Source organism: Hyperolius riggenbachi, chromosome 7 (genome assembly GCF_040937935.1).
Source record: "Hyperolius riggenbachi isolate aHypRig1 chromosome 7, aHypRig1.pri, whole genome shotgun sequence".
In the NCBI taxonomy this organism is placed as follows: domain Eukaryota; kingdom Metazoa; phylum Chordata; class Amphibia; order Anura; family Hyperoliidae; genus Hyperolius; species Hyperolius riggenbachi.
This window is the reverse complement of record NC_090652.1, coordinates 31,281,105-31,300,234: the sequence shown is the minus strand read 5'-3', so window position 1 is coordinate 31,300,234 and position 19,130 is coordinate 31,281,105. Positions and strand designations below refer to the sequence as shown.

Genomic DNA, 19,130 nt, shown 5'->3' with positions numbered 1-19,130 from the left:
ACAGGTACTGGGTGACGGCTTTCTCCTAGTCTAGCAGGCGAGAGAACATGAACAGGGTGGAATTCCAGCGAGTCGGGCTATCGCATACCAAACGTCTCACCGGCAAGTTGTTTCTGCGCTGAATGCCCGCAAAGCGTGCCATGGCCATGTAAGACCGCCTGAAATGCCCACACAACTTCCTGTCCTGCTTCAGGACGTCCTCTAAGCTTAGGTACTTTGACACAAATTTTTGAACGACCAGATTCAGCACATGTGCCATGCAGGGTACATGTGTCAGCTTTTCCAAATTCAAAGCGGAAAGGAGATTGCTGCCATTGTCACACACCACGTTGCCGATCTCCAGCTGGTGCGGAGTCAGCAATTGCTCCACCTCTTTGTTAAGAGCAGCCAGGTGAGCTGGTCCAGTGTGACTCTCCGCTTTGAGGCAAGACATGTTTAAAATGACGTGACACCGTCGTACCTGGCATGCAGTGTGGGCTCTGGGGAGATGGGGCTGTGTATCTGGAGAGGAGGAGATGGCAGCACCACTAGAGTTGAACTGCCACTCAGCCAAGGAGGAGGAGGAGGATGACAGTGAAGAGGATGTAGCAGGAGGAGAACGAGAGGAGGTGGCAGGAGGCCTGCCTGCAAGCCGTGGAGGTGTCACAAGTTGATCCGCCGCGCAGCCACGTACTCCCTGCTTGCCATCGCTCACCAGGTTGACCCAATGGGCTGTGTATGTAATGTAGCGGCCCTGCCCGTGCTTGGCAGACCAGGCATCCGTGGTCAGGTGGACCCTTGACCCAACGCTCTTCGCCAGAGATGACACCACTTGCCTCTCAACTGCACGGTACAGTTTGGGTATGGCCTTTTTTGAAAAATAATTGCGGCCTGGTATCTTCCACTGCGGTGTACCAATGGCCACAAATTTACGGAAAGCCTCAGACTCCACCAGCTTGTATGGTAAAGCTGGCGAGCTAATAGTTCCGCCACGCCAGCTGTCAGATGCCGGGCAAGAGGGTGACTGGCAGAAATTGGCTTCTTCCACTCAAATACTTCCTTCACAGACACCTGGCTGCTGTGGGCAGAGGAGCAGGAACCGCTCAAGGGCAGAGGCGGTGTGGAGGAGGGTAGCTGTGAAGGTGCAAGGGAGAAAGCGGATGAAGACGATGCACCTGAAGGAGGAAGAGGAGGCGGAGGGTGGCTTGTCTTTTGGGTGCTGCTTTTCCTCAGGTGTTCTTGCCATTGCTGTTTGTGCCTTTTCTCCAGGTGCCTTCATAAGGCACTTGTCCCTACGTGAGGGTTGGCCTTTCCACGGCTCAATTTTTGGAAGCAGAGACCACAGATGGCTTTGCTCCGATCTGAGGCACACACGTTAAAACATTTCCAAACAGCTGAGCCCCCCATGGGGTGATGGCACTATGGTGGCATCAGCAGCTGACGTTGAAGGGCATGTTGGCTGGCTGTCCATAGCTAGTGATACATGGTGCTGGACACTGCCCCCAGCTGTTTCTGAGGACGAGCTCCCTCTGCTTCTTTCATGGACTCGTCTCCTCCTACTCCTCTCTGACTCTCCCTCTGAACTGTCCCCCTGGTCATCTCCTCTATTGGGAACATAAGTGGCATCCGTATAATCATCATCATAATCCTCCTGCCCAGCTTCGCTTACCTCAGACACCTCCAAAACTGCACCAACACCAGGTACTTCATCATCCCCCTCCATACTATTGCCACTAAACTCAGACGTATGAGGTGACGTAACTTGCTTAGCGCCTTCACCTTGTTGTAGCAGTGTTGGCTGTGAATCAGTGATTTCCCCACCAAATAACTCCTGCGAAGTGTCAAATGCAGTGGATGTGGTGCTTGTAGTAGCGCTGTTGGCTGCGGGAGATGAGGTGTTTTGTGTTAAATAGTCAAGCACGTCCTGACAATCTTGGAAAGTGATGGCATGTGCCTTCTACTGAGCACTGTACTTTGGGCCAGGCCCGCACGAAATCACATCAGCACGACCTTGCACAGACCTGCCGGTGACAGGTGGCCTCCCTCTGGGTCTGCCTCTACCTCTTCCTCTACCTGGTTTGTCCATTTTGTCCATCTCGGGGGGATGCTAGGTATATGCAGTGAGGTGGGTTCACTGAACACAAAGGTAGGTATATGCAGTGAGGTGGGTTCACTGAACACAAAGGTAGGTATATGCAGTGAGGTGGGTTCACTGAACACAAAAGGTAGGCATATGCAGTTAGGTGGGTTCACTCAACACAACAGCTAGATAGATGCAGTGAGGTGGGTTCACTCAACACAAAAGGTAGATATATGCAGTGAGGTGGGTTCACTCAACACAACAGCTAGGTAGATGCAGTGAGGTGTATTCACTCAACACAAAGGTAGGTATATGCAGTGAGGTGGGTACACTGAACACAAAGGTAGGTAGATGCAGTGAGGTGGGTTCACTCAACACAAAGGTAGGTATATGCAGTGAGGTGGGTTCATTCAACACAACAGCTAGGTAGATGCAGTGAGGTGGGTTCACTGAACACAACAGCTAGATAGATGCAGGGTGGTGGGTTCACTGAACACAAAGGTAGGTATATGCAGTGAGGTGGGTTCACTGAACACAAAGGTAGGTATATGCAGTGAGGTGGGTTCACTGAACACAAAGGTAGGTAGATGCAGTGAGGTGGGTTCACTGAACACAAAGATAGGTAGATGCAGTGAGGTGGGTTCACTTAACACAACAGCTAGGTAGATGCAGTGAGGTGGGTTCACTGAACACAAAGGTAGGTATATGCAGTGAGGTGGGTTCACTGAAGACAAAGGTAGGTAGATGCAGTGAGGTGGGTTCACTGAACACAAAGGTAGGTAGATGCAGTGAGGTGGGTTCACTGAACACAAAGGTAGGTAGATGCAGTGAGGTGGGTTCACTCAACACAACAGCTAGGTAGATGCAGTGAGGTGGGTTCACTGAACACAAAGGTAGGTAGATGCAGTGAGGTGGGTTCACTCAACACAACAGCTAGGTAGATGCAGTGAGGTGGGTTCACTGAACACAAAGGTAGGTATATTCAGTGATGTGGGTTCACTGAACACAAAGGTAGGTAGATGCAGTGAGGTGGGTTCACTGAACACAAAGGTAGGTAGATGCAGTGAGGTGGGTTCACTCAACACAACAGCTAGGTAGATGCAGTGAGGTGGGTTCCCTGAACACAAAGGTAGGTATATGCAGTGAGGTGGGTTCACTCAACACAAAGGTAGGTATATGCAGTGAGGTGGGTGCACTGAACACAAAGGTACGTACATGCAGTGAGGTGGGTTCACTGAACACAAAGGTAGGTAGATGCAGTGAGGTGGGTTCACTCAACACAACAGCTAGGTAGATGCAGTGAGGTGGGTTCACTCAACACAACAGCTAGGTAGATGCAGTGAGGTGGGTTCACTGAACACAAAGGTAGGTATATGCAGTGAGGTGGGTTCACTCAACACAACAGCTAGGTAGATGCAGTGAGGTGGGTTCACTGAACACAACAGCTAGGTAGATGCAGTGAGGTGGATTCACTGAACACAAAGGTAGGTAGATGCAGTGAGGTGGGTTCACTGAACACAAAGGTAGGTATATGCAGTGAGGTGGGTTCACTGAACACAAAGGTAGGTAGATTCAGTGAGGTGGGTTCACTCAACACAAAGGTAGGTATATGCAGTGAGGTGGGTTCACTCAACACAAAGGTAGGTAGATGCAGTGAGGTGGGTTCACAGAACACAAAGGTAGGTAGATGCAGTGAGGTGGGTTCACTGAACACAAAGGTAGGTATATGCAGTGAAGTGGGTTCATTCAACACAAAGGTAGGTATATGCAGTGATGAGGTGGGTTAACGAAACACAACAGGTACTAGGTATATGCAGTACTGGGTATTAAATGTGCACCTGTCACACACACAGGTAGTCACTGAATGTGCTGGGCCGCTGGCAGTGGCACACACACAGTATGAATTATCAAGGCTGTCTATGCAACACAAGTGTCAGTTGGACACACAGAAGAAAAAAAAATAGATCATAAAAAATAGATCATAGGAACAGGATTAGCTCTCAAAAGAGCTGTTGTGGGATGCTATTATAGCAATAAGATTCAGCCAGGAGCAAGCTAACAAGCCAAGAGCCTAACTAATCTTTCCCTAGAAGAAACAATCTGCAGCAGCTCGCCCTACTCTGACTATTGCAGGCACACGAGTGAGTGTAATGGCCGGCGGAGCCTGCCTAATATAAGGGGGGGAGTGGCTCCAGGGCTGAGTGTAGCCTGATTGGCTACAATGTGCCTGCTGACTGTGATGTAGAGGGACAAAGTTGAGACTAATGGAGCATTATGGGGCGAATCGAACTTCCACAAAAGCTCGCCTGGAACCGTTCGCCGGCGAACCGTTCGGGCCATCTCTACCTGTAACATGCATAGCACAAACATGCACACATTCAGCGCACCAAAACCTATCTAGGGAATAGGAGCACATATCCTTAAAGAGAAACTGTAACATCAAAAAGTTCCCCTGGGGGGTAATCACCTCTGGAGGGGGAAGCCTCAGGGTACCACGGGGGTCTCGCTGCAGCCCTCCGAACAGTCGCCCAACAGATCTGACAGCTTGTTCAATATTTAACTTTCCAGGCTCCAGCAGGTGCGCTGTGGCGGCTTTCGGCTCAGAAGTATACGGAAATACCCGATCTCAGTCTGATCCGCTCTACTGCGCAGGTGCTGGAGACTTGCGCCTGCGCAGTAATTGTATTTCATCCTTTGTGGCTAGGATTTTATCTAGTGCTCTCCCTCTTCCCCTATTAGTGACACAGCTTGCTGGTGTGTTTGCATGGTACATATGTAGGTACTAGAAACTCCCTTGCAGAATTAGTTAGATGCACTATCTGTCCCAGAGAGGACATTAAGGATATTTTCTCCTATTCCCTAGATAGGTTTTGACGCACTGAATGTGTGCAGGGCCAGAGTTAAGACACATACGGCACTGGCTATCTCTACGCGGTGTATGTGACTCCGCAAAAGACTTTATTCTTGTAACGAAGATCCCAGCTTTTAACTTAGCTGTAGGGACAGCATTGATTGCTGCATGATTATTGTAAGTGGATTTGAATGAGGATTTGCATGAGTGTGCGGAAGTTCATTTTGATGTTTTGCTGTTTTGCTTGCCACACCCCTTTCAGCACCTCCCAATTAAATCTATAAGTGTTTAAATGTCCTAGCTCAAGGTGAGGAGCCTGGATTTTTTGTTTTTTTAATAAGCACTTTTTTGCTGCCCCACCTCCCCATTTTTCCCTTTCTTTTGTATTCAATCACAGTTATTGTGGGCGGGCACAAATGTGTGCATTCAATTTAGCCTAATGGGTATTTTATAACAATATTGAGCGGCTTTTTCCTTAAAGGGAACCTCCAGACTAAAAATCTACTCAGCAGCACTGAAAAAGCTTCACAGCATCAGAACTTTGTTTTTCTTACCCAAGCCTCATTTTTAGCTGCACATAAGCTAAGTTCCACCCCATCAAAAGAAATCTGCCCGGGCATTTTTTCCCTGATGTTCTGGTTCTGCTGTTTTGGCGCGCATTTGTTTTTTTAATTTTGAATTTGAGATTTGAAGCCTAGCGCGCGCAGCTGGGAGGGGTGATCAGGACACAGGACAGTTGGAACTGTGTCTCATGCTCTCTGTCACCTCCTTTCAACCAAAAAGATGGCGGCCCTCTCTCTGACAGTCAGTACTGGTGCACCCCAGGGCTGTGTGCTTTCCCCACTGCTCTACTCAATTTATACCAATGACTGCATCTCCACAGATCCATCTGTTAAGGTTCTGAAGTTTGCAGATGACACAACAGTAGTTGGTCTCATACAAAACGGGGACGAGTCTGCATACAGGCATGTGGTGGGACAGCTTTTCTTCTGGTGCAGCAGCAACAACTTAGTACTAAATGCTCTCAAAACCATGGAGATGATAATAGACTTTAGGAGATTTCCCCCTCCCCCCCTCCACCACCTCCCCTTAACCATAAATGGATCCACAATAACCCAAGTAGAGTCATTCAAGTTTCTTGGGTCTGTGATCTCAAACAACCTAAAATGGGACAACAACACTGCCACTATTGTCAAGAAAGCGCAACAGAGGATGTACTATCTACGGCAGCTGAAAAAGTTTGGCCTACCTCAAAATCTAATGGTGCAGTTCTACACTGCAATCATCGAATCCACCATAACATCATCTATGACTGTATGGTTCAGCTCCTGCTCAGCATTAGAAAAGGTGAGGCTGCAGCGCATCATCCGATCAGCGGAAAGGATAATTGACTGTAGCTTACCTTCCCTGCAGGATCTTTACGCTAGCAGGTGCAGAAAGAGAGCAACCAAAATTGCCTCTGACCCCTCTCACCCAGCTCACTCCATCTTCCAGCGCATGCCTTCAGGAGTAAGATTCCGGTCAATCGCTACCAAAACCTCTAGACACAGGAACAGTTTTTTTTTCCTCAAGCAGTAGCTATACTTAATGCTGAACCACGTTAGAGCTGCTAGGACTGAAAGTAATCAGCACAGAACTAAACATGAACAATTCTCACATTGCTTACTGCCACTATACTCACATATTGTCCTTGACTTGTAATATACATACTGTCTGTCCTTGTATTGTTTTTGTTTGTTTGTTAAGCAACTGCCAAGACAAATTCCTTGTAGGTGCAAACTTACTTGGCGAAATAAATTGATTCTGATTCTGATTCTGAAATCACAAACATTTGCCTGTTCTTTTAAAACAGGGTGGGTTAGAGATTATATTATCGATCTATTTTAATTAACATAACTAATGAAACTTAATGACAGTATGTTTGTTTAGGCTGAAGTTCCTCTTTTAGTATTTTCAATCCATAGATACACAGACTTCGGGAGAGTGTCCGGTGCCGGAGGTTGTAGCAGCAGAGACCGGCAGAGAGCGGGGGTGCGGCGGATTACACGAGAGCGAGGTAGCAGTGCATTTGGCCCCTTGTGTTATATGAACAACTTACTGGTACAGCAGAATCCCTTTATGGCCCTATCACACTTTGCATTTTACCGCAGCCTACCGCTAGGGCAATGTTAGTCTATGGGGCCTTTTATACAGAAGCCGTGTGCCATGACATTTTTGCCGCATCCCCGACGCGAGTGAATACCTATGTTACCGTGAGAGTCACTTCCTGCTTGGCCGGCCAGATGGGGATTACTGCATACTAACCTGGCCACCTATTCTGGGGACACCTATACCTGGCTAGCAATACTGGTGGCACCTATATCTGGCTGGCTATACTGGGGGCACATATACCTGGCTAGCTATACTGCAGGCACCTATATCTGACTATCTGTAATGGGGCAGCTATACTTGGCTATCTGGTGATATATAATGGAGGCAACTATACCTGGCTATCTGGCGATCTAAAATGGATGCAACTATACCTGGCTACCATACTGGGGAGGGGATGTGAGGGAGTGGGGCACATCTAACTACCATACTAGGGAGGCAGGGGGGAGCTCATCTGGCTCTATACTGGTGAGAGAGGGAGCATGTTAATGTAGGGGTGACGGGTCCGAATTCTGCATCTGTAGCTGCGCCACTGCAGATGTGCCCATCTTTGGAAGTCCTCGGGGACATGAGTACTTTTGAAGCCTCTCAAGGAGTCCCAAAGGTGAGAATTTTAGGGCACATTGGTGGAAGGAGTAGACATAGCAAGGACAGAGAAGTCTCCATGGGATCTATAGCCTTCCCTCTACATGGGTAAGTATAGAACTTTTTTTATATACTTGCTTCAAAGTTGCTTCATGCACTTTGTAGGCTTTTCTCGGTACCTTTGCATTCAGTATCATGTCCACACATTCCGCCTCTCCTGGGTAACTGGCAACTCTAGGGCATATTTTGTTCCCTCTCGCTTACCTTACACTTCTGCTCCCAGAAAGACTTTGGCATCAGCTGATAGGGCAGGTGGGTCTTCACTAGCCGGGGAGACGGAGTGTTCTCCAAGAGGTCAACACCTGAAGGAAAGAATCATTTCATCAACATGGAGACAAAGATTCCATAAATGGGTAAAGTCGACCCATCCTTACCGGACGGCATGGGGGGAACCTCACAGATCTCTAGGAAGGGAGAGCGGATGTGGGTCGGGGCGCGTTTAGTCTTCTCAACATCCCCGCCATTCAGTATACAGTCCACAATCTCTTGTGTCCACGTGGTGCCTAGAAGGATCTCAGAAGAAAACTTATAAGAGAAAAAATCAACGTGTGATGTGTAGCTGTAAAAATAGTTCTAAGCGTTGAGTATTTACAAACAATTCACTAGTCTCTTACTGTACAGCAGGCCATACGGTGGCGTAACTACAATTCATGGGTCCCCCCAACAAAACTTTGATGGGAGCACACCCCTCCGCCCCCCAATGTTCACACCCCTTCCCTTGCCTCCCCTTGGTGTCCTTCATAGCCTTGGGGCCCATCTCACGAGGGTGATAAAACAAGTGTGGCCATCATGTTCTTCTCACCCATAACAGGCCAGAAAATTTGAAAAACAAGTTTAAAAATCTGAATTATTACAAAGATAGACAGCAGACACCAGGCATGTCCATGTTTTTCCTGAGTCCAAAAAAATATCACAGTATGAAATAAAAGTAAAGGGGATTTAACAGGTGAATAGTAAAACTTCCGCCATTTTTGCCTATCTTTTCAAAAAGTTGACCAGCGACGAGCTAGCGGGCCAGAGGTCGGACGCGACTTGGGAGGAGCAGGACAACAGGGAGGGTATGGCCTTGGCTGGATTATCCTTTGTAAGTGAACTTCCCTGGGCAGAGAGGATGCATTTGATAGGTCCCACTCTGATCGACTTTGATCATAGAAGACTCTATTGCCTGTCCACACACTGCACACTGATTTCCAATTGATTTCAGCGTGAAATTGTTATTAGAAATCGCCCTGCTGCTGCCTGAAGGGCTGTCTCTCAAGTGTAAATGCCCCCCGCCCCCATGCTCAGTGTGGAAAGCAGGGGTGTTGCCAGGATCCTAAGAGATGGCACCCCAGAATAGATCCGGGGCACGTGCCACTGAACTTTGGGGCTAGCCACGCCTCTGGTGGGAACTCTCACCTCTCCATTTGTGCGACTCGTGGCCTCCTGCAGTGTTTGGTGTCACAGATAGTGCAGGCACCACGTGACTCAGAATGTGTAGTGACGTCACACACCCAGACGAGGCCAGAGGTCACACCGGCAGAGAGGAGAGACATTACACTGCGCATGGACACAGGCATACGTGTTATGTGTCGCCGGTGAGTTGGGTGCAGGGTGAGCCCAATGAATAAACTCCCCTGTGGCGTTAATTCGGGGTCTGGTGATCGCCGGAGCCCCGAATTACTCTTGCGTGGGGCGCGGATCATGGCATTGCAGCTTTGTCGGAGCCCAGCTTCGGCACTTGGCGCTGAGTGCCGTGTGCCTGAGTTACCTGCTTCGTGGGTACAGGGGGGACACTAATGCACTTGGGTAGACCTGCATCAAGGATTCGTCGGGCGTTGCTAAGATCTTAAGAGATCCGGGCACTTTTGGGCACTCCAGATGGAAAGTGGGTGTGGCCACACACCAGAATGTGGGTGTTGTCATGGGTGGAGCCAAATTTACATGAACTTAACAGCTGTCTAAGTTGGCCTGCCCAGGAAATATTGGATGAAGCCCCCCTCTCCATTAATACAAAAACAAAATTGCAGCATGTCACATAAATAGGTAGTGTTACTTTAACATAACTAGGCAGAGTTACCTGGCTTCTGTGCTGGCTGGTCTGGCTTTCTGCTTGGCGGGCCGGCCTGCTGCTAGGTTGTCTGACAGCCCCCCCTCCCCATAGCATTCCCCTAGTGGACCCTCTCCGATGCTCCCATTGGCCTCTCATTGAGGCACCACAACTCCCAGCATGCCCCATAGAAGAACCACAGCTCCCAGCATGCCCCCATAGAAGAACCACAGCTCCCAGCATGCCCCCATAAAGGCATCACAGTGCCCAGCATAGCACTACAGCACCCAGTATGCCTACTTAGAGGCACCACAGCACCTAGCATACCCCCAATTGATGCACCACAGCTCCCAGCATGCCCGCCATTGAGGGACAACAGCTGACAGCCTGGGGGACATCTGGGGCACCCCAGAATAGATCCGGGACACGTGCCACTGATCTTTGGGGCTAGCGACACCCCTGTCAGCGCCGGGCACCCAATTGAGCTCTTGCAACAAAGACTTTTCTGCAATTTCTGTTCAACCAATTTTGGCCAGAAATTGAATGAAAGATCGATTGGGTGGCCAATTGAAAGGTGGATAGGGCTACAATATCAATTAATGTATGGGCACCCTTAGATAGAAAACATAAACCCAATATCGCTGTTGCCTGCAGCCTGACTTACCTGCCTTGGGATACGTTGCTATGACAATATCGTCTGGCTTGGCCTTGAAATCCACCACCGGTTCCCATGCTTCAGCGATAGGCCTGAAAAGGGGCACCCCTTGAACTGAGAGCAGGGTGAATCTCTGGAATACAGCTTCTGGTGCATGACTGGTGGTATCATCCATCTGTGCAATCTGCAGGTGGAACACCAGTTAAATCGGGATTGTCAGCCATAAAATCAAATTCCATTTAGTCGTTGCTCTGTGTTTATTATGCAGCCTGCAACCTGACCCTGCATTGCACGCATTCCAATATAATCATAAATGTTTCTGCTATGATGAATCTTAAAGGACAACTGTAAGGAGGCTGCCATGTTTTTTTTCCTTTTGTGCAATACCAGTTGCCTGGCTGTCCTGCCGATCCTCTGTCTCTAATACTTTTAGCCATAGAGCCTGAACAGGCATGCAGCATATCAGGTGTTTCCGACATTAATGTCAGAACTGACGAGATTAGCTGCATGCTTGTTTCTGGTGTTATTCAGACACTATTGCATCCAAAGACATTAGCAGGGCTGCCAGGAAACTAGTATTGCTTAAGGAGGAAGAAATATGGCAGCCTCCTTATACCTCTCCCTACAGTTGTCCTTTAACTCAGTCAGCCTGGCTCTGTTTGGTACATTGCCGACGAGAGGGAAGCTTGTTTTCTCCCCTCCCACATGTCTACTCCTCGCTGATTGGCTGAGGGAAGTACAGTGTGAAGGTGCTGAAATACAACCTATGCTGTGCTCACATGTGATTACAACGCAAGCTACATATGACAGTGCAGTTTTAGGAGAAAAAAAGAGTAAGGGAGGAAATAACATCAGGATTGGCTTCAGTCAGAAGCAGTCGAAATGTAAAATGCCTGAAACTGTTTTCTCTTTATGTACTTTATAAAATTCACTGAAATCAAAACGTGAAAACAGTACAATACATTTGTTATGTAAGTAGAACAAGTATGTGGGTACATAACATCTACTTATATGTACTTATATGTGTGTTATTTCCTGGGATAGTATGGTTGTCCCTGCTGCTTTAACCACTTCCCAACTGAGGGGTTTTACCCCCTGACCACCAGAGCAATTTTCACCTTTCAGCGCTCCTTCCATTTATTCGTCTATAACTTTAGCATTACTTTTCGCAATGAAATGAACTATATCTTGTTTTTTTCGCCACCAATTAGGCTTTCTTTAGGTGGGACATTATGCCAAGAATTATTTTATTCTAAATGTGTTTTAATGGGAAAATAGGAAAAAACGTGGGAAAAAATTATTGTTTTTCAGTTTTTGGCCTTTATAGTTTTTAAATAATGCATGCTACTGTATTTAAAACCCATGAAATGTATTTGCCCTTTTGTCCCGGTTATAAAACCATTTAAATTATGTCCCTATCACAATGTTTGGCGCCAATATTTTAATTGGAAATAAAGGTGCATTTTTTTCAGTTTTGCGTCCATCCCTAATTACAAGCCCATAGTTTATAAAGTAACAGTGTTATACCCTCTTGACATAAATATTTAAAAAGTTCAGTCCCTAAGGTAACTATTTATGTATTTTTTTTTTAATTGTAATTTTTTTTTTTTTTAAATTACAAGAAAAAAAAATTGGGGAGTGTGGGAGGTAAAGGGTTAATTTTGTGTGTTAAACTAATTTATTTCTATGTGAAAAATGCTTTGGATGTAGTCTTACTATTTGGCCACAAGATGGCCACAGTAACATTTTGTTTATGCGACCTGCAAGCGTCCGGAAGGACGCTCGCAGGAAGTAGAAAGAGGCTGAGAACTTTTTTTTTCCCACAATTGTCGCGCTGCTCAGCCGAGCGGCAGCGGATCATTGCGGGGCTTAGATCAACGAACGGGAATGGATTTTCCCGTTCACTGATCTCCGGGCGAGCAGGCGGGGGCGTGTTTACTAGCGGCGGGCGGCGTGTTTACGAGCGGGAGCGCGGGCAGCGGCGGGAGCGCAGAACTTACGTATTTCTCCGTCCCTGGGGGTTAAAGGATGGAAAAAGGGACGGAGAAATGCGTACGCGCGGGGGTAAAGTGGTTAAAGATCATATATATTGGATATTTATATGTTATACATGTTCCATGCTAAAACATTTTTTTTTCTTTTGAGCAGTATGAACACGTGCATGATATACAGGCGCAAGGTAAAATGGGCACTGGGTGAAGCTGAAATAAGTCTAAACTATAAATACCGTCATGAATTGGGCGCAAAATATAATTAAGAAATATTTACAGTGGTAATGGCCATAGTAAAATATTGGTAAATGTTAAAAGGACATCAGACTATGACTATGGTAGCATTACATCATGTGCTCCTGAGGACAGTCAGTGGCTGATGGTGTAATGGTTAAGGGCTCTGTCTCTGACACAGGAGACCAGGGTTCGAATCTCGGCTCTGCCTGTTCAGTAAGCCAGCACTAATTCAGTAGGAGACCTTTGGCAAGTCTCCCTTACACTGCTACTGCCAATAGAGCGCGCCCTAGTGGCTGCTGCTCTGCTCTGGCGCTTTGAGTCCGCAAGGAGAAAAGCGCAATATAAATGTTATTTGTCTCGTCTTGTCTTACTCTGTAAAGTGCTGCAGAAGATGCCAATGCTATATAAATACATAATGATAATATGGTAGGACATTGGACTATGACTATGGTAGGATTAGATTGTGAGCTCCTCTGAGGACAGTCAGTGACATGATTATGTACTCTGTACAGTGCTGCAGAAGAGGTCACTACTATATAAATACATAACAATAATATGGTAGGACATTACGCTATGACTATGGTAGGGATTAGAGTGTGAGCTCCTCTGAGGACAGTCAGTGACATGACTATGTACTCTGTAAAGTGCTGCAGAAGATGTCAGTGCTATATAAATACACAATAATAATAATATGGCAGGACATTAGACTATGACTATGGTAGGATTAGATTGTGAGCTCCTCTGAGGACAGTCAGTGACATGACTATGCATTCTGTAAAGTGCTGCAGAAGATGCCACTGTTATATAAATACATAATAATAATAATAATAATATGGTAGGACATTACACTATGACTATGGTAGGATTAGATTGTGGATTTTTTTATTAAAGAAAATCAGAATAATAGCATACATAAATAATAAATAAAGTTAAAAAGTATGCCATCATAAGGCTGAAAGGTATCTTCAATGCATACAATGCAATAACACACAAAAATCAAACATAGGCTTTATCCCATATATGCATATATACAAAAAGGGAAAAGAAAATAACGCCCGTACCGCGCCATAAACAACAAAATCAATCTATTGTATCAAGAAACCGCAATGCACCGTGTTTGGGGAGACACCATTCACCACCATTTATACCAAAACGAGACAACCAGACAAAAAGAAAAACTAAAATACATATAACATGAACCACCACCGGTAAAGACAAGACAGCACCTACAACACATCATTCACACTGACAGGAAAAAAAAAAAAAAAAAAAATACATAACATAACCCACTCCCAAAAAGTGATAGACAGCACCAACATAACACCATGCACACCTCACACATACCACGGGACTTTTACGCCCGAAAGTACCAATAACATAAGACTGAGGACATAACACAAGACAAGACAAAACTAAAAATAATACCCAAAGACAGGACGACACTTCACCAACACATAAAAGAGAAGCACAAAGGGATGTTCTCTGTGTGCCTGCGGCCAATACTTCAAAAATCAAGAAAAAAAATCAAATCTAGGGTGAAAAGAAGAGAAATAGTAAGCTGCACCCAGGAGAGACTTCCACCAAGTCAAGGAGGCTTGATATTCTGCCAAGCCAGAATCCAAGCTCCTCTCCCCAGCTTCTTCCTCTCCAAGTACCGAATGGTCCCCACCTCACCAAGAATAGTGTTCACCACCACCTGGACGGGCAAGTCTTTCTTTCTAATAGCTAGATCACACCGTGCCAACCATAAGTGTCTCCTAACCACTAGACTAACTATGTACAAAGTGCACAAATTATACCCCTGGCGCTGATTAAACGCTCCATAGGCCCACTCGGCATAACCAAGATGCGCCAGAAATGGGATATTCAGAACCCTCCCCACCTGATTATACACTTCTACATTAAAGGGACATGACATCAAGAAGTGGTCCATGGTCTCCTCAACAGCACACCCCTGCCGAGGACAACCACGTTCCTCCACATCCCGACACTTCATGAGCCCTCTAACGTAAAGCTTGCCCTGGAAGGTAAGCCAGGCGATGTCCCACAATTTGTTCGGAATCCGCGGCGAGTTCAACAAACGCAATCCCTCCTCCAAAATTGTGCCTGGGCAATCCCTCAAGGCCAGTGAGTCAGGAAAGTAGGAGTCCACCACCCATGCCGACAGGGCTTTCCTGTCGACCGATTTGATGTCCTCCACTGTCAATCCCCACTGCAACAGTTTCTTCAAACACGGCAAGACATAGGCCGGGAGGTAGCCATGACGTCTCCTCAGATTCTTCACTGGGCCACCGCTCTTCCATTCCCCAAGGTAAGGCTCACACCAAGTCTGAAAGATCCCTACCCAACCAGGCGGGTTCTCCATTAACATACTACCAATATTGTGCTTAATAAAAATTAAGGAGAAGAAAACAATCGGGTTGACCATGCCTAGGCCACCCTCCCGCCTAGTTTTATAGGTAATATTTCTACGCACATGGTTTAGCTTGTTTCCCCATAACATCTGGAAAAACAAGCCATTGACCCTGGTATACAGGGATGCTGGCAAAATCGTGACGTAACTGACATACAACAATATTGGTATCAGGTAAGTCTTGATCAGGTCAATCCTTTCTCTATAGGTCAAACTCCAACCTTTCCAGCGGACCACTTTCCTGTCGACATCTGATAGTTTGCTAACCCAATTTCGCAGGCCATAATCGCCTGGGCCAAATTTGATGCCGAGAATTTTGATTTCGTCTTGAGGCACGGGAAAGGATCCGGGAAGTCTAAAGGACTCTCCATCTTTGCCCATCCAGAGAGTTTCGCACTTATCTGGATTGATCTTGGAACCAGATGCCAACGAGTACCGGGTGATCTCTTCAGCAACCACCAACGCCTCTTCTGCATCCGAGACCACCACGGTAACATCGTCGGCATATGCCACCACCTTCAGAGATGGGCTCCCAGAGATGCCCACCGGAACCCCACCAAGCATGCCGCCATCTAGCCTTCTCACAAAGGGGTCGATGGCGAACACGTACAGTAGAGAACTCAGCGGACAACCCTGGCGGACCCCCGAGCTCACCTCAAAAGGCTGGCCTATCCATCCATTGATCAGCATAAAACTCTCAGCCTCTTCGTATAAAGTTCGCAGCCAATCTACAAACCTCCCCTGCAAACCGTATACAGTAAGTAGCCGCCACAGGTACTTGTGATTGACCCGATCAAAAGCCTTGGACTGATCCAACGTCAGTAGGTACTTTCCCCAACCCTCAGCCCTGCACCGCTCCAGGACCTCCCGGACAGCTAACAGTGCTGAGAGCGTGCTCCTTCCCACAACAGAGCAGTGCTGATGGCAGGAAAGCACATCTGTCACCTGGGACAACCGCCAGAACAAAATTTTCGCCAAGATCTTCCTGTCGACATTGAGAAGGCTGATGGGACGCCAATTCTCAATCATCTCAGGATCACGACCTTTTGACAACAGGATTACCGCAGATTGCCTCATGGAGGGTGGTAACTGACCCTCAGCAAGGCAATCATTAAAAGCTCCAGCCAATTGAGGGGCCAGAACGGACACGAAGGCCTTGTAGAACTCGGCCGTCAGTCCATCCGGACCCGGGGTCTTTTTAGGCGCAAGGCCACCAATGGCTCTCACTACTTCGTCCGCAGTAATTTCCGTTGTCAAGTCTATGGCAGAAATGTCCACATCTCCCAGACCTGGCGTGGAATCCAAGAAATCTTCCATCCTTGTCTGGTCAAGTGGCTTCTCCCCAAGCAGATCAGCGTAAAACTCTCTAGCGATGGCTAGGATCTCCGACCTGGACTTTGCCAGAGACCCCGAGCCATCCCTGAGACCGATGACCGTCTTAAGCGCTGAGCTTTGTTTGAAACTCTGGTAAGGGTCAGGCGAGTGGTACTTACCATGATCCCTTTCCAGAGCCAAAGAAGCCAGCCGGTCGTATTGCTGCTGCTTAAGGCGAAGTTTGACCTCAGAGATCTCCCCCGGGTCCCCGCCCTCAGAGACAAGGACAGTCAATCTCTCCCTTAGAGTCTGGTAAGCCAAGTTTCTATCAACACCTCTACGGGTAGCTAGACCCTTGAAAAATCTAACGACACGTTTTTTGACCTCCTCCCACCACTCAGACCTATTGTCAAAGCAGTCCAGAATGGAGACCTGTGCTTGAAAAAACTCCTCAAAGGATTGTCTCACCTTATCTTCCAGCAGCAGGGACGAATTCATTCTCCAGATACCCCGACCTCTGGGAGGAGCATCCGAAGCATTTAAGCCTACCGACAGAATAAGGTGATCCGAGAACTCCACCGCCAACAACTTAGGAGTTGAAGTGATGAGGCTCTCTGAAACAAAAAATCTATCTATCCTGGACCTACTATTACCTCTCTGAAAAGTGAAACCCGTGAGACCTGGGGAGTGACGAACGTGCACATCTACCAGGTCGGACTCATTAACTAATCTAACTAGAAACCTGCTATCTACACCTATCCGGACCTGGGCACTTGCCCTGTCCATGGCCCTAGTGATGGTGTTAAAATCACCGCCCAGGATCACTGGATAGGCTGAAAAAAGGTATGGCCTGATCCGTGTAAGAAGGCGTTTTCTCTCCCCTTTAAACCTGGGGTTGGCATAGATGTTAATAAGCCTGAGATCCTGCCCCCTCACACAGACGTCTAGGACCAGACACCTACCCATCTCCACCTCAATAACCCGCCGGCAAGTTGCCATGTCGGCCCTAAAAAGGACCGCCACACCACTACCAGACTCTCCCGCAAGGGACCAAAAACTCGGACCGGACACCCAGTCCCTTTCAGCCAACCAAAGGTCAGCTGCAGAGGTGAGTCTGGTCTCCTGCAGGAAAAAAAAACATCCGCCTCATGGGTAGCCAAAATTGAAAAAGCCAATTTTCGAGCCTTGGTCGTTTTGATACTGGCAACGTTGATCGTAGCCAGTATAAGTGGTGGGGGAACCGCCATTAGGGTGATTCAAGGTTTCCCTTTATCTTTCTTCAGACAAAGACAAAAAGATAAAACAAAAGACAACATTACAAAAAGTAAACAGACAAAAACACTAATCACAATGCCTCCCCAATGGAAGCAGAACTTTCTGCCACCATCTCCTCCTCTTCAGAGACAAGGGGAGATGTGGCCAGAACCTCAAATCTGTTAGTCAGATTTATCTCTTTCTCCTTCTGCCTCCTTTGGTGGGCAGCCATCCTGCTTGCTACCCTCGGGTCCTCAGGAAGACCCCTACTCAAAGGCTTAACACCTCTCCTCTTCTTTGTTTTGAAACGTTCCTCTAAGTAGGATTGTCCTCCTGCGAGAGATGCTCCCTCTTCCAAGGGGCAAGGGCTGCATCCGTGGGGCAAGGGGCCGAGAAGGCATAGCCAGAAGGGACGGAACCAGACAAAACAAACCCACTACCGCTAGCTGGCGCGGTGGGGCAAGCAGAAGGAAGGGGCGGGACAATGACAGGAGGTGCAGGGGGGGCACTAGAAACTACAGGGCTGGGAAGGGAAGGGGAAACTGCAGGGACTGGGAAGGTGGGAGGTGGAAGGGACATCTCCGGGGCAGAAAGGATGGGAGGGGGAAGGGACACTGCAGGGGCTGGGGAGACAGGAACAGGAGGGGGCAGGTTAGGACCACCTGCAGGGGGAGTGGTGGCAGGGGAAGCCTTTGTCTTCCTAGGAAGAGGCTTGGGGGCTAGAGGTGGACCTATAGGAGCGGCAGTAAGGGGCCGAAGGCCACCTCCACCCCTACTCCTAACAGGTTTGAGTCGCTGCTCCTTGGGAGGAGGGCCACCTCCGCCCCGAGCAGCACCCCGAGCGGGAGCCAGTGACTCAGGCCCAGGCTGCCTATCAGAGGCCATGCTGACTGGAAGAGAACCAGAGGAGGGTACTACAGAGGACGGGTTCACGCTGGACGTTGACACGTTAGGAGCTGGAACAGACTCAACACACACATTAGGGTCAGCCACAGAGACATCCTGGTCCTCTACCATAGTTGTCAGCAGGGCGACCCTCAGATCCGAGGGCATCGTCGCCCAGGAGATCGGGCACTCCGTATAGGGATGGCCAAATTCGAAGCAAAAATTGCACTTGATTCTTTTGCAGGAAGACGCGGAGTGCCCGAACTCCTGGCAGCGACTGCACCTCGGATCTGGGCAGCCACTGGCCAAGTGTCCCCTCTTGCCGCACCTATTTCAGGTCCTGGGTTGGCCCGGGTAATAGGTGATAACTTTGTCCCGCCCTATGAGGGCGGAACGGGGAATATGGGTGACGACCCCCTCCTTTGTCCGGAGTCGGATCGCCACCTCATACTCCCCCCACCAGATCCCGAGCTCGTCCAGGACCCTGTGCGGCGGGGACATTATGTCCGAGTAATGTTGGACCCAAGTCACCAGGTCCCGCACCGGGATACTCTCGTTTTGCACTACAATGTGTGCCTTTCTCTCCAGCGTCTGCCTGGACAAGGGAATGACTTTAAAGCCGTGCCATTCATCGTTTACCGAATGCCTT

The 19,130-nt window shown here is 48.1% G+C and overlaps 1 protein-coding gene across 1 annotated transcript in view; it reads right to left on the bottom strand.

Annotated features, from left to right (window-relative positions):
• The window catches only part of LOC137525461 (sulfotransferase 1C1-like), a 71,817-nt gene that overhangs the window by 25,491 nt on the left and 27,196 nt on the right, over positions 1 to 19,130 (bottom strand). The window contains exons 2-4 of the mRNA XM_068246559.1: positions 10,397 to 10,571; positions 8,078 to 8,206; positions 7,908 to 8,005 (exon numbers count right to left, since the gene is read on the bottom strand). Of these exons, the coding sequence (XP_068102660.1) occupies positions 7,908 to 8,005; positions 8,078 to 8,206; positions 10,397 to 10,571 (402 nt within the window). The remainder of the gene's footprint in view (positions 1 to 7,907; positions 8,006 to 8,077; positions 8,207 to 10,396; positions 10,572 to 19,130) is intronic.